Below are 27,910 nucleotides of genomic sequence, written 5' to 3' on the forward strand. Positions count from 1 at the left end.
TGAAATGGGGGCCGAGGTTATGATCTGAAATTGTTGAACTCGATATTGAGACCGGAAGGCTGCAGAGTGCCTAATCGGAAGATAAGCGGCTCTTAAACATGGTCATTTTAGCAAAGCGTGTGGGATCCTAACTCGACAGCAGCCAGTGATTCCGACCAGGAATGGCTGTGACTGAGAACCGGAGTCTTTCTAAACTAGCAGCAGCACAAGGAAGGCTAGAAATACATTTTTACTATTTGATTTTAACAGAATAATGCATCATCGTAATTATAAACGCAGGAATATATATTATCAGTAAGCACAATCTAGCAACAGTCTGATTTTATAAATAACATAAATATTACAAAAGGTAGATAATTTGTAAATATAATACAATAAACAAGCAATAAATTAGTGCAAACAAGTTACGTTCAAATGAAAATATTACATTCGCTAGTTTATGTAAATGTGTAGTAACTGTCCTGCGACTTTCCAATGGAAATACAAATAATGTGATGTAAGCACTGGGTTTATGTTGTGTCTGAGGACTGCCTGGTACTCCAATCTCCACCACACTCAGATTAACTTTCTTAGTTTTTGTCAAAGCAAGAAAGAGCATTTTTATTATAAAGATGGAATAATCTTCTTCAGAGAGAAGGGTTGCATTATTGTGACAGAGTAATCCATGTCAGCAAAGATCATTCAGAGACCACAACTACTACCCCTGCAACCCAGAGACTCCTCTCTCTGGTATCTGCACCTCGCGGAGACACTGGTTCCTTGAATCTTTCTGCACAAAATAGGTTAATCTTGTTATGTTACCAAGTCATTAAGGGGATAGTACTGATAGGGTACTAACAGTGCCATTCTAGAGCTGGAAATAGGGAGATCCCAGGGTGCACAGGTTAGCTTGTTTGCCAATTTTCTCTCACCTCAACTTCAACCCTCTCAAGCTTCCTTATGGGGAATCTTGGAGGCACAACTCTGTGGCACTGTGTCTGTACACTAATCCATTGTACCACGACACAGCACTATGGACACAAGCTGTCCTACCAGGCTGCCTTTTCTCATTCATAGCACTGAATGTTTGGTGGTCCTTTGCCTTGTGATTAGCTGATGTTCTGTACCCTTTGAGAATGAGGACTACAAAATACTGGCTGCATCTCTAATCTCCATAAAAAGGAGCTGGAATGGTGAATTCTATTTGCAGGAAGTGTGGGAATCTATTGGGAATGAGTGTTTTTTCATCTCCTGAACATTGAAACAGACTGAAGGGACACTACTTCTCCAAACAGTGCAATGCAATATGGTTTACATAAATATTTCACCTCTTACAAAAAGAGGTTTAGTTAGAGAACCCCAAATTTGGGAATACCATAATCTGAACATCAGACAAAGAGGACATATAACATGCCCAATAACCCACCTCTGCTGATTGAAACACTGCCTCTCAGGGAGTAAACGCTCTTATATATAAATAATGAATGTAGTGAGACATAAGCGTTGAGTCCCTTCTCCCAAAAAACAGACTCAAACAGTCAGAGGAGAGTTAGGTAACTATAAATAGCCCGCACCTATAGCATTGCCACAGTCCCTGAGCTGTACACAGATTGTTTCTCCAGAATCCACAATTGTAAAGTTTGTTAAAGTGCTGTCAGTTGTACAGATTGGAGAAAATCTAGCTTTCTATCAGGAAAGCTCCAAAGTATGTGTGTTCAGAATCTGGCATGACGTCGTCCTCCTGCCGCAAACCTTCAATTTTGGCTTGTATAAAATTCTTGGCTGAGATTTGGACTAACGTGCCCGAGTAAGCGAAGGCAGTCTGGTGCTCCTGTTCCTCCTCCTCTCCCTGCGGCACTTTCACTTCCATGCTCAATATGGAGTCGCAATTATTGTCGTCATTGCATTGGGTAATGTATAACATGACTGATGAACTGTTCTTACATTGATTTAAAACAGTGCAGTGCACTTTCAGCTTAGCGTACACATAATACATCCCATCCCTGGTGGTGCGTAGCTCCTGATTTTCGAAGTGGAATCCACTGCCCAGATAGCTGTTTCCCAGCCCAGTGGTACTTAACCAATTTACAGTTTTGCTGTTATCTAGAGACAGAATTGAAACAGACATCAGATTAAATGGATTTGCTGCAGCTAATATATTATGTCTATCTGCAAACTTTGCGTTTGGGCTCCTGCCTCCGTGTGCTCAGCAACCTTTGCGTATATTGTTATTTGATAACTTGTTTTACACCACATTCAAACTGCTCTGAATCATTCTGCACTGCTCAACATCTCAAGCTGTGAACATTGCAAAAGTGTCCCCGGTGAGTTTGGAGAAAAGCAGATCACGTCAGTACTGGCAGACTCTTCAAATGAATATAACTTGAGTCTCAGGCTGAAAGGTGCTGCCAATTGAGCTGAGTTGACAGAGAATCTGCAAAGGGATATAGATAGGTTAAGTGAGTGGACAGTAAGGTGACAGATGGAGTATAATGTGGGAAAATGTGAGGTTATCCACTTTGGTAGGAAGAATAAAAAAGCCAATTATTATTTAAATAGAGAGAGACTACAAAATGCTGCGGTACAGAGGGGTCCTTGTACGTTAGCATGCAGGTACAGCAAGTAATTAGGAAGGCAAATAGAATGTTGGCCTTTACTGCAAGGGGGATGGAGTATAAAAGCAGGGAAGTCCTACTACAACTGTACAGGACGTTGGTGAGACCACACCTGGAGTACTGCGTACAGTTTTGGTCTCCTTATTTAAGGAAGGATATACTTACATTGGAGGCAGTTCAGAGAAAGTTCACTAGGTTGATTCCTGAGATGAAGGGGTTGTCTTATGAAGGAATGTTGAGCAAGTTGGGCCTATACTCATTGGAGTTTAGAAGAATGAGAGGTGATCTTATTGAAACATAAGATTCTGAGGGGGCTTGACAGGATAGATGCAGAGAGGATGTTTCCCCTCGTGGGGGAATCTAAAACTAGGGGGCATAGTTTCAGAATAAGGGGTCACCCATTTAAATCGGAAATGAGGAATTTTTTCTCTCAGAGGGTCGTGAATCTTTGGAATTCTCTTCCCCAGAGAGCTGTGGAGGCGGAGTCATTGAATATATTCAAGGCGGAGATTGACAGACTTTTGAACAGTAAGGGAGTCGAGGGTTATGGGGAGCGGGCAGGGAAGTGGAGTTGAGGCTGAGATCAGATCAGATCAGATCAGATCGCCTCACTATAGGAAGGATGTGATTGCTTTGGAGAGGGTGCAGAGAAGATTCACCAGGATGTTACCTGGGATGGAGCGCCTCAGCTATGAAGAGAGGCTGGACAGGCTGGGGTTGTTTTCCTTGGAGCAAAGAAGGCTGAGGGGGGACCTGATTGAGGTGTACAAAATGATGAGGGGCATAGATAGGGTAGACAAAGAGGAACTTTTCCCCTTAGTAGGGGGGTCAATAACAAGGGGGCATAGATTCAGGGTAAGGGGCAGGAGATTTAGAGGGGATTTGAGGAGGAACTTTTTCACCCAGAGTGTGGTTGGAATGTGGAACTCAATGCCTGAAAGGGTGGTAGAGGCAGGAACCCTCACAACATTCAAGAAGCATTTGGATGAGCACTTGAAATGCCATTGCATACAAGGCTATGGACCAAATGCTGGAAAATGGGATTAGACTGGACAGGGATGGATGGGCGGCGCAGACATGATGGGCCGAAGGGCCTCTTTCTGTGCTGTAAAACTCTATGACTCTAAACTCTATGACTCTGAATGGCGGAGCAGGCCCGAGGGGCCGAATGGCCGACTCCTGCTCCTATTTCTTATGTTCTTGATAGAAACTGTACTGGTTTCAGATGTTTAACAAATACTGATTGTCATAACATGACCTCAGCACTTTCAAGTAGCAACATTCAGGGCAGGAACTGAGGGCTGAGTGAGCGAGAGGAAGGAACTCAATGAATCATAGAAATTACAGCGCAGGAGGCCATTTGGTATCGGTGTGGTAAACCACTGTTTGTATTCCACTGTGTACATGCCTGGACATGCCTCGGCTGACTCCTCCCACAAGTCCTAGTATAAAGGTGACTGCTCCCCAGCCCTTTGTATTTCTGGACCGGTCGACCACTCGAGGCAGACCTTCATTCTTTTGTTAATAAAAGCCTTTAGCCTTTAGTTACTCTCTTAACTCTCAGTCTTTTATGAGTAATTGATAGCGCATCAATCGGTGCTGCCTTATCAACTGCAGCTATCTACTCTAAGCCTATTTACTGCATCCTTTTATATACTTCCTTTCAAATCTTATCAACTTCCGTTTTAAATGATGTTACTGTCTCTGCCTCAAAATCTAAAGCATTCCCTGAGCTAATAACAATCCGTGTGAAAAACATTTCTTTTAACTTCTCCCCCTTCATCCTTCTAATGATAACCTGGAGTCTATGCAAATGAGCTGCAATTCACTAGTGACATAAAACTAAAGAATTGGCCACAAAATTCACCCATAGCCCAGACAGCGTAAGCCCCTCATCAGTGTAAACCTTTCCGTGCTGAGGTATCAAATGTATTATTTCACTTTCATCTATTTTGATTGAAATTGTTTTGGTAACTTTCTACTGTCATTAGGATCAGGTACAGCACGGGTTAGATACAGAGTAAAGCTCCCTCTACACTGCCCCATCAAACACTCCCAGGGCAGGTACAGCACGGGTTAGATACAGAGTAAAGCTCCCTCTACACTGTCCCATCAAACACTCCCAGGGCAGGTACAGCATGGGTTAGATACAGAGTAAAGCTCCCTCTACACTGTCCCATCAAACACTCCCAGGGCAGGTACAGCACGGGTTAGATACAGAGTAAAGCTCCCTCTACACTGTCCCATCAAACACTCCCGGGGCAGGTACAGCACAGGGTTAGATACAGAGTAAAGCTCCTTCTACACTGTCCCATGAAACACTCCCAGGGCAGATACAGCACAGGGTTAGATACAGAGTAAAGCTCCTTCTACACTGTCCCATCAAACACTCCCAGGGCAGATACAGCACAGGGTTAGATACAGAGTAAAGCTCCCTCAACACTGTCCCATCAAACACTCCCAGGGCAGGTACAGCACGGGTTAGATACAGAGTAAAGCTCCCTCAACACTGTCCCATCAAACACTCCCAGGACTGGTACAACACAGGTTAGATACAGAGTAAAGCTCTCTCTACACTGTCCCATCAAACACTCCCAGGGCAGGCACAGCACGGGTTAGATACAGAGTAAAGCTCTCTCTACACTGTCCCATCAAACACTCCCAGGGCAGGTACAGCACGGGTTAGATACAGAGTAAAGCTCTCTCTACACTCTCCCATCAAACACTCCCAGGGCAGGTACGGCATGGGTTAGATACAGATTAAAGCTCCCTCTACACTGTCCCATGAAACACTCCCAGGGCAGGTACAGCACGGGTTAGATACAGAGTAAAGCTCCCTCTACACTGTCCCATCAAACACTCCCAGGGCAGGAACATCACGGGTTAGATACAGAGTAAAGCTCCCTCTACACTGTCCCATCAAGCACTCCCAGGGCAGGTACATCATGGGTTAGATACAGAGTAAAGCTCCCTCTACACTGTCCCCATCGAACACTCCCAGGGCAGGTACAGCACGGGTTAGTAACAGAGTAAAGCTCCCTCTACACTGTCCCATCAAACACTCCCAGGGCAGGTACAGCACGGGTTAGATACAGAGTAAAGCTCCCTCTACACTGTCCCCATCAAACACTCCCAGGGCAGGTACAGCACGGGTTAGATACAGAGTAAAGCTCCCTCTACACTGTCCCATCAAACACTCCCAGGGCAGGTACAGCACGGGTTAGATACAGAGTAAAGCTCCCTCTACACTGTCCCATCAAACACTCCCAGGGCAGGTACAACACGGGTTAGATACAGAGTAAAGCTCCCTCTACACTGTCCCATCAAACACTCCCAGGGCAGGTACAGCACGGGTTAGATACAGAGTAAAGCTCCCTCTACACTGTCCCCATCAAACACTCCCAGGGCAGGTACAACACGGGTTAGATACAGAGTAAAGCTCCCTCTACACTGTCCCATCAAACACTCCCAGGGCAGGTACAACACGGGTTAGATACAGAGTAAAGCTCCCTCTACACTGTCCCATCAAACACTCCCAGGGCAGGTACAGCACGGGTTAGATACAGAGTAAAGCTCCCTCTACATTGACCCATCAAACACTCCCAGGGCAGGTACAGCACGGGTTAGATACAGAGTAAAGCTCCCTCTACACTGTCCCATCAAACACTCCCAGGGCAGGTACAGCACGGGTTAGATACAGAGTAAAGCTCCCTCTACACTGTCCCATCAAACACTCCCAGGGCAGGAACATCACGGGTTAGATACAGAGTAAAGCTCCCTCTACACTGTCCCATCAAGCACTCCCAGGGCAGGTACATCATGGGTTAGATACAGAGTAAAGCTCCCTCTACACTGTCCCCATCGAACACTCCCAGGGCAGGTACAGCACGGGTTAGTAACAGAGTAAAGCTCCCTCTACACTGTCCCATCAAACACTCCCAGGGCAGGTACAGCACGGGTTAGATACAGAGTAAAGCTCCCTCTACACTGTCCCCATCAAACACTCCCAGGGCAGGTACAGCACGGGTTAGATACAGAGTAAAGCTCCCTCTACACTGTCCCATCAAACACTCCCAGGGCAGGTACAGCACGGGTTAGATACAGAGTAAAGCTCCCTCTACACTGTCCCATCAAACACTCCCAGGGCAGGTACAACACGGGTTAGATACAGAGTAAAGCTCCCTCTACACTGTCCCATCAAACACTCCCAGGGCAGGTACAGCACGGGTTAGATACAGAGTAAAGCTCCCTCTACACTGTCCCCATCAAACACTCCCAGGGCAGGTACAACACGGGTTAGATACAGAGTAAAGCTCCCTCTACACTGTCCCATCAAACACTCCCAGGGCAGGTACAACACGGGTTAGATACAGAGTAAAGCTCCCTCTACACTGTCCCATCAAACACTCCCAGGGCAGGTACAGCACGGGTTAGATACAGAGTAAAGCTCCCTCTACATTGACCCATCAAACACTCCCAGGGCAGGTACAGCACGGGTTAGATACAGAGTAAAGCTCCCTCTACACTGTCCCATCAAACACTCCCAGGGCAGGTACAGCACGGGTTAGATACAGAGTAAAGCTCCCTCTACACTGTCCCATCAAACACTCCCAGGGCAGGTACAACACGGGTTAGATACAGAGTAAAGCTCCCTCTACACTGTCCCATCAAACACTCCCAGGGCAGGTACAACACGGGTTAGATACAGAGTAAAGCTCCCTCTACACTGTCCCATCAAACACTCCCAGGGCAGGTACAGCACGGGTTAGATACAGAGTAAAGCTCCCTCAACACTGTCCCATCAAACACTCCCAGGGCAGATACAGCACGGGTTAGATACAGAGTAAAGCTCCTTCTACACTCTCCCATCAAACACTCCCAGGGCAGGTACGGCACGGGTTAGATACAGAGTAAAGCTCCCTCTACACTGTCCCATGAAACACTCCCAGGGCAGGTACAGCATGGGTTAGATACAGAGTAAAGCTCCCTCTACACTGTCCCATCAAACACTCCCAGGGCAGGTACATCACGGGTTAGATACAGAGTAAAGCTCCCTCTACACTGTCCCATCAAACACTCCCAGGGCAGGTACATCATGGGTTAGATACAGAGTAAAGCTCCCTCTACACTGTCCCCATCGAACACTCCCAGGGCAGGTACAGCACGGGTTAGTAACAGAGTAAAGCTCCCTCTACACTGTCCCATCAAACACTCCCAGGGCAGGTACAGCACGGGTTAGATACAGAGTAAAGCTCCCTCTACACTGTCCCCATCAAACACTCCCAGGGCAGGTACAGCACGGGTTAGATACAGAGTAAAGCTCCCTCTACACTGTCCCATCAAACACTCCCAGGGCAGGTACAGCACGGGTTAGATACAGAGTAAAGCTCCCTCTACACTGTCCCGTCAAACACTCCCAGGGCAGGTACAACACGGGTTAGATACAGAGTAAAGCTCCCTCTACACTGTCCCATCAAACACTCCCAGGGCAGGTACAGCACGGGTTAGATACAGAGTAAAGCTCCCTCTACACTGTCCCCATCAAACACTCCCAGGGCAGGTACAACACGGGTTAGATACAGAGTAAAGCTCCCTCTACACTGTCCCATCAAACACTCCCAGGGCAGGTACAGCACGGGTTAGATACAGAGTAAAGCTCCCTCTACACTGTCCCATCAAACACTCCCAGGGCAGGTACAACACGGGTTAGATACAGAGTAAAGCTCCCTCTACACTGTCCCATCAAACACTCCCAGGGCAGGTACAACACGGGTTAGATACAGAGTAAAGCTCCCTCTACACTGTCCCATCAAACACTCCCAGGGCAGGTACAGCATGGGTTAGATACAGAGTAAAGCTCCCTCTACATTGACCCATCAAACACTCCCAGGGCAGGTACAGCACGGGTTAGATACAGAGTAAAGCTCCCTCAACACTGTCCCATCAAACACTCCCAGGGCAGATACAGCACGGGTTAGATACAGAGTAAAGCTCCTTCTGCACTCTCCCATCAAACACTCCCAGGGCAGGTACGGCACGGGTTAGATACAGAGTAAAGCTCCCTCTACACTGTCCCATGAAACACTCCCAGGGCAGGTACAGCACGGGTTAGATACAGAGTAAAGCTCCCTCTGCACTGTCCCATCAAACACTCCCAGGGCAGGTACATCACGGGTTAGATACAGAGTAAAGCTCCCTCTACACTGTCCCATCAAACACTCCCAGGGCAGGTACATCATGGGTTAGATACAGAGTAAAGCTCCCTCTACACTGTCCCCATCGAACACTCCCAGGGCAGGTACAGCACGGGTTAGATACAGAGTAAAGCTCCCTCTACACTGTCCCATCAAACACTCCCAGGGCAGGTACAACACGGGTTAGATACAGAGTAAAGCTCCCTCTACACTGTCCCATCAAACACTCCCAGGGCAGGTACAACACGGGTTAGATACAGAGTAAAGCTCCCTCTACATTGACCCATCAAACACTCCCAGGGCAGGTACAGCACGGGTTAGATACAGAGTAAAGCTCCCTCAACACTGTCCCATCAAACACTCCCAGGGCAGGTACAGCACGATTAGATACAGAGTAAAGCTCCCTCTACACTGTCCCATGAAACACTCCCAGGGCAGGTACAGCACGGGTTAGATACAGAGTAAAGCTCCCTCTACATTGACCCATCAAACACTCCCAGGGCAGGTACAGCACGGGTTAGATACAGAGTAAAGCTCCCTCTACACTGTCCCATCAAACACTCCCAGGGCAGGTACATCACGGGTTAGATACAGAGTAAAGCTCCCTCTACACTGTCCCATCAAACACTCCCAGGGCAGGTACATCATGGGTTAGATACAGAGTAAAGCTCCCTCTACACTGTCCCCATCGAACACTCCCAGGGCAGGTACAGCACGGGTTAGATACAGAGTAAAGCTCCCTCTACACTGTCCCCATCAAACACTCCCAGGGCAGGTACAACACGGGTTAGATACAGAGTAAAGCTCCCTCTACACTGTCCCATCAAACACTCCCAGGGCAGGTACAACACGGGTTAGATACAGAGTAAAGCTCCCTCTACACTGTCCCATCAAACACTCCCAGGGCAGGTACAACACGGGTTAGATACAGAGTAAAGCTCCCTCTACATTGACCCATCAAACACTCCCAGGGCAGGTACAGCACGGGTTAGATACAGAGTAAAGCTCCCTCTACACTGTCCCATCAAACACTCCCAGGGCAGGTACAGCACGGGTTAGATACAGAGTAAAGCTCCCTCTACACTGTCCCATCAAACACTCCCAGGGCAGGTACAGCACGGGTTAGATACAGAGTAAAGCTCCCTCTACATTGACCCATCAAACACTCCCAGGGCAGGTACAGCACGGGTTAGATACAGAGTAAAGCTCCCTCTACACTGTCCCATCAAACACTCCCAGGGCAGGTACAGCACGGGTTAGATACAGAGTAAAGCTCCCTCTACATTGACCCATCAAACACTCCCAGGGCAGGTACAGCACGGGTTAGATACAGAGTAAAGCTCCCTCTACACTGTCCCCATCAAACACTCCCAGGGCAGATACAACACGGGTTAGATACAGAGTAAAGCTCCCTCTACATTGACCCATCAAACACTCCCAGGGCAGGTACAGCACGGGTTAGATACAGAGTAAAGCTCCCTCTACACTATCCCATCAAACACTCCCAGGGCAGGTACAACATGGGTTAGATACAGAGTAAAGCTCCCTCTACACTGTCTCATCAAACACTCCCAGGGCAGGTACAACACGGGTTAGATACAGAGTAAAGCTCCCTCTGCATTTTCCCATCAAACACTGCCAGGGCAGATACAGCACAGGTTAGAGACAGAGTAAAGCTCCCTCTGCACTGTCCCATCAAACACTCCCAGAGAGGTGCTTTCAGCCTCTTGCTGTGTCTCCACACCTAACCCAGTTACACATTTAGACAATTTAATTTTAAGGATAATTAAAGGCCCACTTACCAATTTCTGATAACAAGTGCACAGCAAACTGCAATACAAACAGAAGGACAATCAAATTAGATGCTGGGATGGAAGCAATTCCTATAAAATCTCTTAAAATCTTTGAGTTTACACACTCTGTCACGTCCTGTGTCAGTGCACGTGTGTGAGTATTTCTCTATGTGTTTGTGAGTATTTCTCTGTGTGTGAACATTTGTGTGTGCATGTATCGGTGTGTCTGCCGGTCTGTATATCTATGTATGTGTCCATGTCTGCAATCACAGTATATGGCCGGCATGGACTGGTTGGGCTGAATGACCTGTTTCAGTGTCGTACATCCTATGTAATCCTATATATTTCTTTTGTCCTGAAGATGCTGAATTTTCTCTGATATTCTGCTCTAGTGGCCATTCTTAATGTGTGAGCCTAGACAGTGATGTGTGCAGACCATTGAAACCATGGGAGCCTCACCACTGAGCCCAATCCTTGCCTCACCCATCATAAATACACAGGCACTGGATCCATGTACAGTAGGGAGTAGGACAGAATGTTCAACTGGTAAAATGACCTGGTACTAGAGTTTACAATAAATTCACCAATATATAAATAGATTAATCATACATATAGAAGCCTGCACTTTGAATACAAAAAGAGCCCATTTAGGGCCATGTTGTAAATTACCCTCGTGTTATCTTTCAATTATATTGGAAAGGTGGATTAAAGAAATGGGCATAAAGGACTGTGGGAACAGGGCGGGTAAATATGATTAGAACCATTTGCTGGTATGGTGGGCCGAATGGCTTAGAATCATAGACATTTACAGCACAGAAGGAGGCCATTCGGCCCCTCATGTCTGTGCACACCGAAAAAAAGCGATCCAGCCTAATCCCACTTTCCAGCACTTGGTCCGGAGCCCTGCAGGTTCCGGCACTTTAAGCGCATATCCAAGTACTTTTTAAATGTGATGAGGGTTTCTGCCTCTCCCACCCTTTCAGGCCGTGAGTTCCAGGCCCCCCACCACCCTCTGAGTGAAAAATATGTTGTAACTTCAATGTAATTTGTTACCGTCAGTGGTCACGATAAGCAACCGTGAATAACTCGCAGCCTCCCGCACTGCCCTGTACCTGCTCCCCGTGCAGCTCAACAATCCAATACAAAATTGGCAGCCACACACAGACACTGCAAGCATTCAATTCTGCGTAAAATGTCAAACTAAGCACCTGACGCGACAAAACAAACCGAGATTGGGATTCTGGAGTTTCACCAACGCTTTCAGCACCAGGCGTGGCATTGAGTTCCATGCCGCCTGGTGAACCGAATCCAGTGTAACAGAATAAAGCTTTTAATGAAATAAAAACAGGAAATGCTGGAACCATTCAGCAGGTCAGGCAGCGAAAGGGTAGGATTAAAGATTGAGCTCAGAGCCCAGCTTTAGTGAAGAAACAGCTGATATTCTAAACTAAGTAAGGAATCTCCCGAGGGAATGCAGCACAGATAGAGAGAGATTGACATGTTCTTACTTTGTCTCCAGTAGTTATCTTGGGATAGATCAGGAGCCAAAAGGCGCCGATGAGGGAGGCGATGATGAAGAACAGGAGCAGCACGGAGGCGAGGAGGACTGAGAGCAGCCGGCGCTCGCACTGGCCCGGTCCCCGGCCCCGCTCCAGCTCCCAGCTGCTCAGGGTCTGGCTCACTGTCACTTCGCTCAAATCCTCTTTCTCTGACATGACCCCAGCTGTTCTCACTTTGTTTCAGATCCGCTCCTGGACAGGGACGTGTCTGCTCTGAAGCCGGTTTGTTTCTCGGGTCCTTTATGTTCCCTTTAAAGAGGAAGTTTCCGTGATGACAGAGTCCATGAGCTGGACTTCCCCGGGGAGGAGGCGCTGCCTCACTCACAGAAAGCGTCCAGGATTCACCCGGCAGAGCGGAGAGAGGAAACGGGGGCGGCGGAAAGGGACGTGTCAGTGGAACGGAGCCAGACTTTGAATGGATAGAGGAAGAACGGCGAGAGTGCAAGAAGGGAAAAATTAAACGAAACAGCAACAGAGAGCAGAGACAGCGAGACACGGAAACTTAACAACCCAAAGAGGAACGGAGAGATAGGCACAAGTGAAAGAATGAGAGAGAGGCACAGACACAAAGCAAGGCAGGTTGAGAAGGACACAGCTTTGAAAACTGGTTAAGCTTTCTCCATTTTATACAGCGCTGCAACGACACAGACACAGAATGACACAAAACAAGACGTTCAGACAGAGAGACAAACAAAGGCACAACGTGAGAGGAACAAAAACACATACGGGGTGACAGACAGACATAGAAACAGAAGATAGGAGCAGGAGTAGGCCATTCGGCCCTTCGAGCCTGCTCCGCCATTCAATGAGATCATGGCTGATCATCCAAATTCAGTACCCGGTCCCTGCCTTCTCCCCATATCCCTTGATCCCTTTAGCCTTAAGAAATATATCCAACTCTTTCTTGAATATACTTAATGAACTGGCCTCCACCGCCCTCTGTGGCAGAGAATTCCACAGGTTCACCACTCTCTGGGTGAAGAAATTCCTCCTCATTTCAGTCCTAAATGGCTTACCCCTTATCCTTAGACTATGACCCCTGGTTCTGGACTCCCCGGCCATCAGAAACATCCTTCCTGCATCTAGTCTGTCCAGGCCTGACAGAATTTTATAGGTTTCGATGAGATCCCCTCTCAATCTTCTAAACTCCAGTGAGTATAAGCCCAATCGACACAATCTCTCCTCATACGTCATTCCTGCCATCCCAGGTATCAGCCTGGTGAATCTTCGCTGCACTCCTTCCATGGCAAGAACGTCCTTCCTCAGGTAAGGCGACCAAAACTGCACACAATACTCAAGGTGTGGTCTCACCAAGGCCCTGTACAACTGCAGCAAGACATCCTTGTTCTTGTACTCGAACCCTCTTGCTACGAAGGCCAACATACCATTTGCCTTCTTAACCGCCTGCTGCACCTGCATGCTTACCTTCAGCGACTGGTGTACAAGAACACCCAGGTCTCTTTGCACTTCCCCTTCTCCCAATCTATTACCATTCAAATAATAATCTGCCTTCCTGTTTTTGCCATCAAAGTGGATAACCTCACATTTATCCACATTATAGTGCATTTGCCATGTTTCTGCCCAATCACCCAACCTGTCCAAATCGTGCTGGAGTTTCACGACATCCTCCTCACAGCATACCCTCCCCCCCAGCTTTGTGTCGTCTGCAAATTTGGAGATATTACATCCAATTCCCTCGTCCAGATCATTAATATATATTGTGAACAGCTGGGGTCCTAGGACCGATCCTTGCGGTACCCCACTAGTCACTGCCTGCCACTCGGAAAACGACCCATTTATTCCAACTCTTTGCTTTCTGTCCGCCAACCAGTTCTCTATCCAAGTCAATACCTTGCCCCCGATCCCATGTGCCTTAATTTTGCACGCTAATCTCTTATGCGGGACCTTATCGAAAGCCTTCTGAAAGTCCAAATACACCACATCCACTGGTTCTCCCTTATCTATTTTACCAGTTACATCCTCAAAAAATTCCAGTAGATTAGTCAAGCATGATTTACCTTTTGTAAATCCATGTTGACTTTGTCCGATCCAGTCACTGCTTTCCAAGTGCTCTGCTATTACATCTTTTATAATGGACTCTAGCATTTTCCCCACTACCGATGTCAAGCTTACCGGTCTATAAATCCCCGCCTTTTCTCTACCACCTTTTTTGAATAGTGGGGTAACATTAGCTACCCGCCAATCCATGGGTACCGTTCCAGAGTCTATCGAGTTCTGGAAGATGACCAGCAATGCATCTACTATTTCTAGGGCCACTTCCTTAAGTACCCTGGGATGTAGATTATCAGGCCCTGGGGATTTATCGGCCTTCAGTCCCATCAATTTTCCTAACACCATTTCCCTACAAATACTGATTTCTTTCAGTTCCACCCTTTCATCAGACCCTATGTTCCCCGGCATCTCTGGGAGGTTATTTGTGTCCTCCTTTGTGAAGACAGAACCAAAATATGTATTTAGTTGGTCTGCCATTTCTTTGTTCCCCATTATAAATTCCCCCGATTCTGACTGCAAGGGACCTACGCTTGACTTCACCAATCTTTTTCTCTTCACATATCTATAAAAGCTTTTACAGTCAGTTTTTATGTTCTCTGCAAGCTTACTCTCATATTCTATTTTCCCTTTCTTAATTAATCCCTTTGTCCTCCTTTGTTGAATCCTAAACTGCTCCCAATCCTCAGGATTATTGCTTTTTCTGGCCAATTTATATGCCCTCTCCTTGGACCTTATGCTATCCCTAATTTCCCTTGTTAGCCACGGTTGGGTCACCTTTTTTGTTTTATTTTTATGCCAAACTGGGATGAACAAATTCTGTAGTTCATCCATTCGGTCTTTGAATGTTTGCCATTGCCTATCCACCGTTAACCCTTTGAGTGCCATTCCCCAATCAATCCTACCCAACTCGCTCCTCCGACCATCATCGTTTCCTTTATTTAAATTGAGGACCCTAGTCTCCGAGTCAACTACTTCATTCTCCATCTTAATGAAGAATTCGATCATATTATGATCGCTCCGACCCAAGGGGCCTCTTACAACAAGATTGCTAATTAATCCTTTCTCGTTACATAATACCCAGTCTAAGATGGCCTGATCTCTGGTTGGTTCCTCGACATATTGGTCCAGGAAACCATCCCATAAACACTCCAGGAATTCCTTCCCCACAGTATTGTTACTCATTTGGTTGGCCCAATCTATATGTAGATTAAAGTCACCCATGATGACTGCTGTGCCCTTATTGCACGCTTCTTTAATTTCTCTTTTAATGCCATCCCCAACCTCCGCCTTACTGTTTGGAGGTCTATAAACCACTCCCACTAACGTTTTTTTCCCCTTAGTATTTCTCAGTTCTACCCATACAGATTCCACCTCATCAGAGCTAATATCCTTCATTACAATTGTGTTAATCCCTTCTTTAACCAGTAATGCTACCCCACCTCCCTTTCCTTTTTGCCTATCTTTCCTGAATATCGAATACCCCTGGATGTTGAGTTCCCAGTCCTGGCCTTCCTTGAGCCACGTTTCCGTAATCCCAACCAAATCGTATTTGTTTACTTCTATTTGCGCAGCCAATTCATCCACCTTATTACAAATGCTCCTCGCATTAAGACACAAAGCCTTCAGGCTTGTTTTTTTAACGCTCTTAGACCTATTAGAATTATTATTTACTGTGGCCATGTTTGATTTAAACCGTTGATTTCTCTGACTGCAACTTTTGTTTTTCTCCTTCCTATCTTTTGCTTTTATCCTTGTTTCCCTTTCCTCTGTCTCCCTGCTCAGGTTCCCAACCCCCTGCCATTTTAGTTTAAACCCTCCCCCACAGCACTAGCAAACACTCCCCCTAGGACATTGGTTCCAGCCCTGCCCAGGTGCAGACGTGAGATGGATACAGTGTGAGACAGAGTGACAGACACACAGTGAGACACACACAGTGAGACACACAGACTGACACACACACAAGACACAGGCTGACAGAGACACACACACAGCGAGACACAGACTGACAGACACACAGGGAAACACAGACTGACAGAGACAGAGTGACAGACACACAGCGAGACACAGACGCACACAGGGAAACACAGTGACAGAGAGACACACACAGCGAGACAAACTGACAGAGACAAACAGGGAAACGCACAGAGAGACACACACTGACAGACATACAGAGTGACAGAGAGACACACACAGAGTGAGACACACACAGAGTGAGACACAGGGAAACACAGACAGTGACAGAGAGATACAAATAGACAGGCAGAGGCATAGAGAAAGCTAGAAAGAGCTGGAGATAATGACCACAGAGTGAGAGGTAGACAGGCCCTACAGGAGCAGAATGGGAGGAAAAAAAGAGAGGTACAGACTGAGGATGAAAAATATAAAGAAAAGGGAAATAAAATACAGAAAAAACAAGTATAAAAATTAAGAGTTGCGGTGTTAGTAAGAAGTCTGAAAGTGGTTAGATTAAGTGAGCAGCTCTTTGTGTTTCCCTCTCTCTTTCCATCTCCTGTTTCTCACACTCACTGTGTCTGTCCATCTCTAACTCCTGGTTTTTCTCTTTCCGCCTCTAGCCTATGAATTACTGTTAATGATATAATTCCTTTATCTGCTATTTTTGTCAGATGCTTTTAACCCATTTAAGATAAACAGCTGTGTTTAAATAGCAGAGCAAGAAACAACACAGGAAAGTGCTGCGTCCATCTGTGAATATTGCAAACAGCAAATTCTAGGCTCCATTCTCTGTCTCTAAGTCCCTGGCTTTCTTTTCATTTTTTTTTTACTGTCACCTATTTCTTCCTGTTTTCTCCCCTATTCATGCCTATTTTCCTGGGGGGGTGCGGTTTCTCCCCCTCCCCTTGTTTTGCTGTCACTTCTGTGTGCCTGTCTTTCCCTGACTGCCTTGCCTCTATCTGCTTATCTTTCTTTCTGAATATCTGTGTTTATTTCCCTCTGTCATTCTCTATTTCTCTCTCTTGCTGTCTCAGTTTCATTTATTGTCTGGATCTCTCACTATTTATCGATCTGTTAATCTCTCTAGCTATCTGTCTGACACTCTGTTACACCGTCTCTCAGAGAGCTCATGTAAAAACTGCTTTCTCTGGTCCAAACCGGGTGGTGAAACTCCCATTCTCACTCTGTGCCCTTCCTTTCTCCTTCACTGTCCCTATATGTCTCTCCTCCCTTTGTCTTAATTGCTTCATTCTCTGACTTTCTCTCTATTTTTCTTCTCTTCCCCATTCCAGCTCTCTCACTATTTCCCTATACATTGTTGTTGCTGTCTGTGTGATCGCACAGAGAATCAGCTCAGTTTCTGGAAATCAGAAAACTCCTAACACCTTCTGAAAGGGGATCCTGGGAAATCCCAAAGGAACCCTATTTTTAGATTCAAATCAGAATTATGTCACCGCTCTGCTGGGCTGTTTAAATTGAATTTTTGTTTCATTTTAGCAATGTTTTTGTATGGCTGGTAGGGAGGTTTCATTATTAATAAAACAGAATGCAGCTCCAACAACATGTGGAAAGGAAAAGACCGGTTAACATTTCAGATGATCCCTTCTTTGCATTGCTTAGTTTGAATCACTGTAGTACAGCTACAGACAGGAGACCAACAGAGAGAGAATGGGAGAAAAGAAGAATGGAGGAGTGAGCAGAAGCAAATAGTGTGTGAGAGAGAGAAGATAGGTAGAGAGAGAAGACAACCAGTGTGAGGAAGTGAGAATGAAAGAGGAGACAAAAATCATAGAATGGTTACAGCACGGAAGAAGGCCATTCGGCCCGTCGAGCCCGTGCCGGCTCTCTGCAAGAGCACTTCAGCTAGTCCCACTCCCTGCCCTTTCCCCGTAGCCCTGTAATTTTTTTCTTTTAGGTACTTATCCAATTACCTTTCGAAAGCCATAATTGAATCTGCTTCCAGCGCCCTTTCAGGCAGTGCATTCCAGATCCTAACCACTTGCTGAGTAAAAATGTTTTTCCTCATGTCACCTTTTGGTTCTTCTGCCATTCACCTTAAATCTGTGACCTCTAGTTCTCGACCCTTCCGCCAATGGGAACAGTTTCTCTCTATCTACTCTATCTAGACTCATGATTTTGAATACCTCTATCAAATCTCCTCTCAACCTTCTCTGCGCTAAGGAGAACAACCCCAGTTTCTCTAGTCTATCCGTGTAACTGAAGTCCCTCATCCCTGGAACCATTCTTGTAAATCTTTTCTGCACCCTCTCTAAGACCTTCAACATTCTATGTCTAGTTCAAATTCTGTCCCAGTTAGCAAACTCTATTTGTGGTATCTTGAGGTGGCCATAGATGGAGACAGACACAGGTTAACTCCTTAACATGGTTTAATCAACACTTGCACATAAAAGCTTCTGCCATGAGGCAGCAAAAACAAAGTACAACCAGTACAGATCAGACTTAACTCAGGAGAGCAATTGCCACAGCACCACCTGGTGGATCAGGTTACACATAACCTCCCAGGTTACTACACTATTCAACTCCTTTTAGGGTGCAGGCAATCATCGGACAGATCTCAGAGCAAGTAGTGCATATCTAGTGGGCAAGAAAATAGGGTTAATTCTCTCAACTCACCCCAGTCCTTGTGCATCAGCTTTATGCATATTTCTCGGAGATTACACTGAAGTGGTCACAGGGCAGTGTAAGGAAAGGGTTAATCAGACTGTCCGGATATCTACGAATGTTATACTGCTATTGATGTCTCTTCATATTGTAGTAATAACTTTTTAGTTTTAACTAGTTCTTTTTCCATAGACTACCACAACTCCCCAACTTTGCCACCCGATCGATAGCCTCACTCCTGCTACATATAATTGTTGCTCCAGCAATCTAGAACTTGGGGGCATAGTTTCAGAATAAAGGGTCGCCCTTTAAGAACTGAGATGAAGAGGAATATCTTCTCTCAGAGGGTCGTAAATCTGTGGAATTCTCTGCCCCGGAAAGCCGTGGAGACTGGGTCATTAAATACATTTACGGTGGAGATAGACAAATTTTTGCAAGATAAGGGAGTGAAGGGTTATGGGGAGCGGGCAGGGAAGTGGCTCTGAGCCCAAGATCAGCCATGATCTTACTGAATGGCGGAGCAGGCTCGAGGGGCCAAGTGGCCTATTCCTGCTCCCATTTCTTATGTTCTTAATAGCAACCTTCAGCCTTTGCCTCTTAAGCAGGGACGTTTAAGTCAATTTAAAAGTAGCGCTGGGCTATCACCAGACTGATACCTGGGATGGCAGGAATGACATATGAGGAGAGATTGGGTCGATTGGGCTTATACTCGCTAGAGTTTAGAAGAATAAGAGGGGATCACATTGAAACTTATAAAATTCTAACAGGACTAGACGGACTAGATGCAGGAAGGATGTTCCCGATGGCGGGGGAGTCCAGAACCAGGGGTCACAGTCTAAAGATAAGGGGTAAGTCTTTTAGGACTGAGATGGAGGAGGAATTTCTTCACCCAGAGAGTGGTGAACCTGTGGAATTCTCTACCATAGAAGGCAGTTGAGGCCAACTTATTAAATATATTCAAGAAGGAGTTAGATATATTTCTTAAGGCTAAAGGAATCAAGGGATATGGGGAGAAAGCAGGGACAGGGTATTGAATTTGGATGATCAGCCATGATCTCATTAAATGGCGGAACAGGCTCGAGGGGCCTACTCCTGCTCCTATCTTCTATGTTTCTATGGATCCAGGGCTGATCTTAATGCAATGGTCAGTTTAGTCACTTCAGTCAACATAATTAAAAGGCATGCCAGTGCATACGGCAGAGAACTTCAATCAGTTGATAGCAAGTGCAAGAAAAAACAGTTTGTTTTGCAAAGGAAAACATCGGAGTGGACTGGTGTGAAACGGTACTAAATCAAAGACAGACTTGTAATTCAAAGTTTCACTTGCTGGAGCAGCAATTACATGCAACAAGAGCGAAACTATCGATCAGGCAACAAAGCAGGGGAGCTATCCTAGTCTACGGAAAAAGAACTAAACGAACTACAGATTAGAGTGTGTGAGGGAGAGAGAGGGAAATGGAAATGCAACAAATAGTGTTTGAGGGAAAAGAAAGAAGGAAAGAAAGGAGAGGGTGAGGGGGCGAGAAGACAAAGAGAGAGAAGGAATGGAGACCGAGGGAGAAACAAGAGCCTGTGGGAAAGAGTGTAAAGAATAAAGGGCAAAGACTAAGAGAGTGTGAGTAAGTGAGAGTGGGAGTTTCACCTCCCCCGGTTTGGATCAGGCAATCCAGCTTTTACATGAGCTCTGGGAAATTCCTATCTAGTAACGTGAATGACAAAAGTCTGATTTGTAAAATGGAGCTTTGCTTTTCCCCACATGTGGTGTCACGGTGGCACTGGTTGCATTGCCATGTTCGTGGAGTGCTGCCATACAGGAGCTATTGAGGCTGTGTCAATTCTCCACATATACTGCAATTATATTATACAAGCATTTTCTGTTTTTATTTCAGATTTCCAGCATCTGCAGTATTTTGCTATTGTTTTATAGACAGTGGGCTGGTGATCCTGTGAGAATGAAAAGACACATTAACATTTGGGGAGTCCCTTTGTTCTGAAGAAGGGTCCCAACTCCATACCCAAAACATTAAGGGGGAAAAATTTGGTTGCTTTGTGCCTCCCGTTAGCACCCTAAGAGGGCGCTAATGGGGCGCAAAGCAACTAGTGCCCGGGCGCGGCACCGCCAACACCTCCCGCGAAATTCAGCGGGAGGTTAGCGACGGCGCTAACCGTTAGTGCCCTGCGGCGCTGCACGGCCGGCGATGACGTCATTGCTATGCGCAGCGCCCCAGCCACGATCTTCGGTAGCGCCCCCTGACTTACCGCCGGATGCTATGTCCGACGGGGTCAGGGGTCAGGGGGGCCTATCTGCAGCCGGAGTGACGCTAGTTAAAGGCGAGGTGCCAGGCGGCCATTTTTGTTGCTGGCCGCCTGCCAGCACCTGCCTCCTGACCCGCCCCCCCCCCTGCGGAGTGCCGGCTGCCAGCACCTGCCTCCTGACCCGCCCCCCCCCCCCTGCGGAGTGCCGGCTGCGCTCCTTGAGCCCAGCACTTCTCTTGAGTGCCGGGCGCTTTTGCCGGCACTCCCATCCCCGGTGGCCCAGCTGGGCCCCACCCCTTTAAGAAGGGGAGGAAGGCTTGCAATACTGCGGCACGTAGTGCCGCGATATTTCCTCGCAGCGCCGCGATATTTCCTCGCAGCACCCCAAGAGGGAGGCGTGGCGCTTCCAGTAGCGCCCCGCTTCCCTCTTGGGGCGCTACCACTCAATTTCGGCCGCGGAGGCACTAATTTTTCCGAGGCGCTAAAAGTAGCACCCCGGCGAAGTTAGCGCCCCAAAGGGGGCGCGACTCAAATTTTCCCCCTAACTCTTTTCAGAAACTTAAATACCTGCTTTGCTTTTCTGCATTATCTGTTATTACTGTAAGCATATACACAATAAGATATCATGTCTTGTATGTATATATATATATATATGTTCTTAGGCAGTCCCTCAGAGCCGAGGATGACTTGCTTCCACACAAAAAATGAGTTCTCAGGTGACTGATGAGTCCAATGCGGGACCTACAGTATATATATACTAAAGACGTGTACAGTAGATATAGTATGTCACCTTGTATAGTACATGTATATGCTGCAGATACTGTATACGTTATTTATATAATGTAAATACCCTATATTGTACAGATACTTTGTAAAGTATACAGGTATATAGTTCAGATATCATTTATAGTAATATAGTACACATGCTGTATATACTATAAAGAAGAAATTGCATTTATAAAGCACATTTCAGGGCATCCCAAACACTTCACAGCCAATAAAGTACTTTTGAAGTGTAGTCCCTGTTTTAATGTAGGAAACACAGCAGCCAATTTGCGCATAGCAAGATCCCACAAACTGCGAAGAGATAAGTGACGAGTTAATCTATTTTAATCATGTCATTCGAGGGATAAATGTAGACCAGGACATTGGGAGAACTACCCTGCTCTTCTTCAAATAGTTCTATGTGATCTTTTGCCTCCACCTGAGAGAGTAGACAGGGCCTCAGTTTAACATCTAATCTGAAAGGCAGCACCAGTACTGCACTGGAGTGTTAGCCTGGACTTTGTGCGCATGTCTCCAGACTGGGGCTTGAAACCACAACCTTCTAACTGAAAGGTGACAGTGCTACCACTGAGCCAAGGCTGACATCAGATATAAGAGATACATTGTAAAGAAACAATACAGAAACTGCGTGTAGTAACCATATACATAGCACAAATGTCTTATATAAGGTAGAGATATCTAGTGTATATATAGTTCAGAAACTGTGTATAGCACAAAATACAAATACTTTACATATAGTACAGATATCTTATATAGTACAGATAAAGAAAGAATTTATATAGTGCCTTTCACAATCTTAGGACATCCCAAAGTGCTTTACAGCTAATTAAGTCCTTTTGAAGCAGAGTAACTGTTAAAATATAGAAACGTGGCAGCAAATTTGTGCACAGCAAGGTCTCACAAACAGCAACGTGATAATGACCAGATAATCTGTTTTAGTGATGTTGGTTGAGGGATAAATATTGGCCAGGACACTGGGGAGAACTCTCCTGCTTTTCTTTGACATAGTGCTCTGGGATCTTTTACATAGAGTCATAACGGCACAGAAGGAGGCCATTCGGCCCATCGAGTCCGTGCCAGCTCTCTGTAGAGCAATCCAGTCAGTCCCATTCCCCTGCTCTATCCCCGTAGCCCTGCAAGTTTATTTCCCTCAACTGCCTATCCAGTCTCCCCTTGAAAACATTGAGTGTGTCCGCTTCCATCACATCTGTCGGCAGCGAGTTCCAGGTCCTCACCACTCGCTGCGTAAAAAAAGTTTTCCCTCACATCCCGCCTGTATCTCTTGCCCAAAACCTTAAATCTGTGTCCCCTAGTCCTTGTACCATCAACTATTGGGAACAGCCTTTCCCCGTCTATCCTATCCAAACCCGTCATAATCTTGTACACCTCTATCAAATTACCCCTCAACCTCCTTTGCTCTAATGAAAACAAATCCAGCTTTTCCAACCTGTCCTTGTAGCTAAGATCCCCCATTCCCGGAACCATTCTGGTAAATCTCCTCTGCACCCTCTCAAGGGCCTTCACATCCTTCATAAAGTGTGGTGACCAGAACTGGACGCAATACTCCAGTTGTTGCCTAACCAGCGCTTTATAAAGATTCAGCATAACTTCTCTACTTTTGTACTCAAAACCTCTATTTATGAAACCCAAGATCCCATATGCTTTACTAACCACTCTCTCAATATGCCTTGCCACCTTCAGGGACCGATGCACATTAGCTCCCAAGTACCTCTGTCCCTGCACACTCTTTAAAACTGTGCCATTAAGTGTAAATTGCATCTGCCTGTTCCTTCTGCCAAAATGCATCACATAGAAACATAGGAGCAGGAGTAGGCCATTCGGCCCTTCGAGCCTGCTCCGCCATTCAACGAGATCATGGCTGATCATCCAAACCCTAGCACCCGGTCCCTACACCGACAGCCATCCCACCCAAGCCCTAGCCCCGTAACCCTGTAACCCCACGTATTTAATCCCCCCTAACACTAAGGGTCGATTTTTATCATGGCCAATCAACCTAACCCGCACATCTTTGGACTGTGGGAGGAAACCCACGCAAACACAGGGAGAATGTGCAAACTCCACACAGACAGTCACCCGAGGCCGGATTTGAACCCGGGTCCCTGGCGCTGTGAGGCAACAGTGCTAACCACTATGCCACCGTGCTGCCTCACACTTCACTGTATTAAATTCCATCTGCCACTTGTCTGCCCATTCTGCTAGCCTTTCTATGACCTGTTGCAGTCAATTGGTATCATCCTCACTGTTTGCCACACCCCCAAGTTTGGTGTCATCGGCAAATTTAGAAATTCTATTCTGTATTCCAATATCCAAGTCATTTATATATATCAAAAAAAGCAGTGGCCCCAGCACTGACCCTTGGGGAACACCTCTGTCTACCATCCTCCAGTCTGAAAAACAGCCATTTACCACAAATCGCTGTTTTCTGTCCTTAATCCAATTCCTTATCCAAGCTGCTACTGACACACCTATTCCATGAGCCTCAATTTTGTTAACCAGCCTTCTATGTGGTACTTTGTCAAATGCCTTCCGAAAATCCATGTAGACAACATCCATTTCATTCCCTTCATCAATCCTCTCTGTTACTTCATCAAAAGATTTAATTAGATTAGTCAAACACGATCTGCCTTTTACAAATCTGTGTTGGCTCTCAATTAGCTTAAACATCTCCAAGTGCCCGTTAATTTTTTCCTTGATTATTGTTTCTAAAACTTTACCCACCACTGATGTTAAACTGATCAGCCTATAGTTACTATGAATGTCCTTACACCCTTTCTTGAACAATGGTGTCACATTTGCCACTTTCCAATCGTCAGGCACCTCCCCTGCATCTAGGGACGATTAGAAAATTATGGCAAGCCCTTCCGCTATCTGCTCCCCCAATTCCCTTAGCAACCTGGGATGCAAGCCATCTGGTGCAGGCGATTTATCCACTCTAAGCATACCCAGCCTTTCTAGTACATCCTGTCTATCAATTTTCACCCCTTCCATTGCTTCTACCTTTTCCACTTCTACCAGTATTTTGTCAACATCCACCTCCTTAGTAAACACCGATACAAAGTACTCATTGAGTATTCTAGACTTGCCCTGCGCCTCTAAGCATATATCACCTTCTTTGTCCCTAATAGGCCCCACCCCGCCTCTTACTACCCGCTTACTGTTTACATGCCGGTAGAAGATTTTTGGGTTCCCTTTTATGTTAACTGCTATTCTACTCTCATATTCTCTCTTTGCCAATCTTATTTTCATCTTCACATCCCCTCTCAACTTATTGTATTTGGTCTGGTTCTCCCTTGAAGAATTCACCTGACATGCATCATCTTCTCTATCTCCATCATCAAGCAAGGAGCACTTGCTTTGGTTCCCTTACTCTTCCCTCTTGTTGGAATATACCTAACCTGTACTTGGAACATCTCCTCCTTGAAGATCACCCATTGTTCCGTTACAGTTTTTCCTGTCAGTCTTTGGTTCCATTTTACCCTGACTAGATCCCTTCACATCCCATTGAAGTTAGCCCTATTCCAGTTTAGAAGTTCCACTTTAGATTGTTCCTTGCTCCTATCCATTGCTAATCTAAATCTTATGATACGATGATCACTCGTCCCGAAGTGTTCTCCCACAGACACTTGGTCGACTTGGCCCACCTCATTCCCCAGCACCAGATCCAGCAATGCCTCCTTCCTAGTTGGTCAAGGAAATTCTCCTGAACACGTTTCAGAAATTCCTCCCCCTCCTTTCCCTTTACCCCAGCATTATTCCAATCGATATTTGGGTAATTAAAGTCCCCCAATATCACGACTCTATAGCTCTTGCATATCTCTGCGATTTCCCTGCAGATTTGCTCCTCTACCTCCCTCTCACTATTTGGAGGCCTATAGAATACCCCCAATAACATGACCATACCCTTTTTGCTCCTCAACTCTAACCAAATGTATTCTGTCCTTGTCCCCTCAAGAACATCCTTCCTTTCCAACACTACAATGTCTTCCTTAATCAGCACTGCCACCCCACCTCCCTTTTTTCCTTCCCTATCTTTTCTGAACACCTTGTACCTGTTGTGTCTGTGTGTTGATAGAGACACTGAAGACAGGAGTTGGTTTCATAGGTGTTTACTAAACAAAGTCTGGAGGGGAACTAACTGATACAACACAATATACAGGCTTATATAGCCCGAGTGGCCATTACCGGCATTACAGTACACATGGGGCTCTTAAAGGCACATACACTACAGTACCCTTGAATATTAAGTGCCCAGTCCTCACCGTTTTTAAGCCATGTTTCCGTTATTGCCACAACATCATATTGCCACACAGTTAATTGTGCTTGTAGCTCACCAACTTTATTCACCACACCTTGTGCTTTTACGTACATGCATTCTAAACCAAAGTTTGAAATTTTTGTATTCTTTCTTAGTCTGCTCCTATCTAATATGGTACTACTTCCGCCTCTGTTACTATCCAACACACTCACACTTTTATGCACCGCACCTCCGACAGTGCAGCACTCCCTCAGTACTGCACTGGAGTATCAGCCAAGATAATCTGTTCAATTGTCTGGGGTGGGACTTGAACCCACAACCTCTGACTGAGAGGAGAGTGCTACCCATGGCTGACACCTATACCATGTATAGTACATATATAGTACAAATACTTTATATTTAATATATATAAGCGCATATATGGTATAGATATCTACACATACATATGATTAACCCATAGAATACATATAACATGTAACATATAAAATACCCAAATGCCCCCAATTTGAGTTACCACATGTACACTTGTCTGCTGTGAAAATTCCACCTTGCTGGTTTTGGGTCACAGGCGGAGTGAGAGTTTCAGAGGCGGGATGTCGGGAGGATGACAGCGCTTCCTGAGCCTCCCTGTAGCGGCAACCCCCCGCCGCCCAATGCAAACCCGGAAACTCTCAGTAGCAAAGGGAAAACGGATGGTCCGTGTGGGAATATCTCACCGGTTACTGCCCGAACACTGATGGGCTCTGAGTGGGAGAGCCGCCGTACCCCGGCCCCGGGCAGGAGGTGCCCAGCCCGGCAGCGCAATCCAACCGAGCCCCGCCGCCCTTCACCCGCCACTGCCCCGTGTAAAGGGGCTTTTCCCTCGGGGGCATCCCGGCGGCTTCCCCAGCCCCTCACCGCGGGGTTACCGGACCCTCACCGGGGAGTTACCGAACCCTCACTGGGGGTTACCGGACCCTCACCGCGGGGTTACCGGACCCTCACCGGGGAGTTACCGGACCCTCACTGGGGGTTACCGGACCCTCACCGCGGGGTTACCGGACCCTCACCGGGGGGTTACCGGACCCTCACTGGGGGTTACCGGACCCTCACCGCGGGGTTACCGGACCCTCACCGGGGGGTTACCGGACCCTCACTGGGGGTTACCGGACCCTCACTGGGGGTTACCGGACCCTCACCGCGGGGTTACCGGACCCTCACCGGGGGGTTACCGGACCCTCACTGGGGGTTACCGGACCCTCACTCGGGGGGGGGGGGGGGGGTGGTTACCGGACCCTCACGGGGTGGGGGGGGGGGGGGGGGGGGGGAGGGGGAGAGAGTTACCGGACCCTCACTCGGGGGGTTACCGGACCCTCACGGGGGTGGGGGGGGGGGGGGGAGGGGGGGCGAGAGAGTTACCGAACCCTCACTCGGGGGGGGTGGGGGGGGTGGTTACCGGACCCTCACGGGGGGGAGGGAGAGAGAGTTACCGGACCCTCACGGGGGGGAGGGGGAGAGAGTTACCGGACCCTCACTCGGGGGGTTACCGAACCCTCACTGGGGGTTACCGGACCCTCACTCGGAGGGGGGGGGGGGGGGTGGTTACCGGACCCTCACGGGGGGGAGGGAGAGAGAGTTACCGGACCCTCACGGGGGGGGAGGGGGAGAGAGTTACCGGACCCTCACTCGGGGGGTTACCGGACCCTCACGGGGTGGGGGGGGGGGGGAGGGGGAGAGAGTTACCGGACCCTCACTCGGGGGGTTACCGGACCCTCACGGGGTGGGGGGGGGGGAGGGGGAGAGAGTTACCGGACCCTCACTCGGGGGGGTTACCGGACCCTCACGGGGTTGGGGGGGGGAAGAGTTACCGGACCCTCACTCGGGG

General features: G+C 47.1%; 1 protein-coding gene across 1 annotated transcript; it reads right to left on the minus strand.

The window, feature by feature from the left end:
• Positions 1-205: 205 nt before the first annotated feature.
• LOC147097819 (uncharacterized) lies at positions 206-12,467 on the minus strand. Its single transcript, XM_085971963.1, has 3 exons — positions 12,090-12,467; positions 10,591-10,618; positions 206-2,082 (listed from the first exon to the last, which is right to left on the minus strand). The coding sequence occupies exons 1-3, from the start codon at positions 12,294-12,296 to the stop codon at positions 1,658-1,660; spliced, it is 660 nt and encodes a 219-aa protein (XP_085828089.1). The 5' UTR covers positions 12,297-12,467; the 3' UTR covers positions 206-1,657.
• Positions 12,468-27,910: the final 15,443 nt, after the last annotated feature.

This window comes from Somniosus microcephalus, chromosome 31 (assembly GCF_052327205.1).
Source record: "Somniosus microcephalus isolate GS21.2 chromosome 31, FLI_Smic_1.0, whole genome shotgun sequence".
Taxonomy (NCBI): Eukaryota; Metazoa; Chordata; class Chondrichthyes; order Squaliformes; family Somniosidae; genus Somniosus; species Somniosus microcephalus.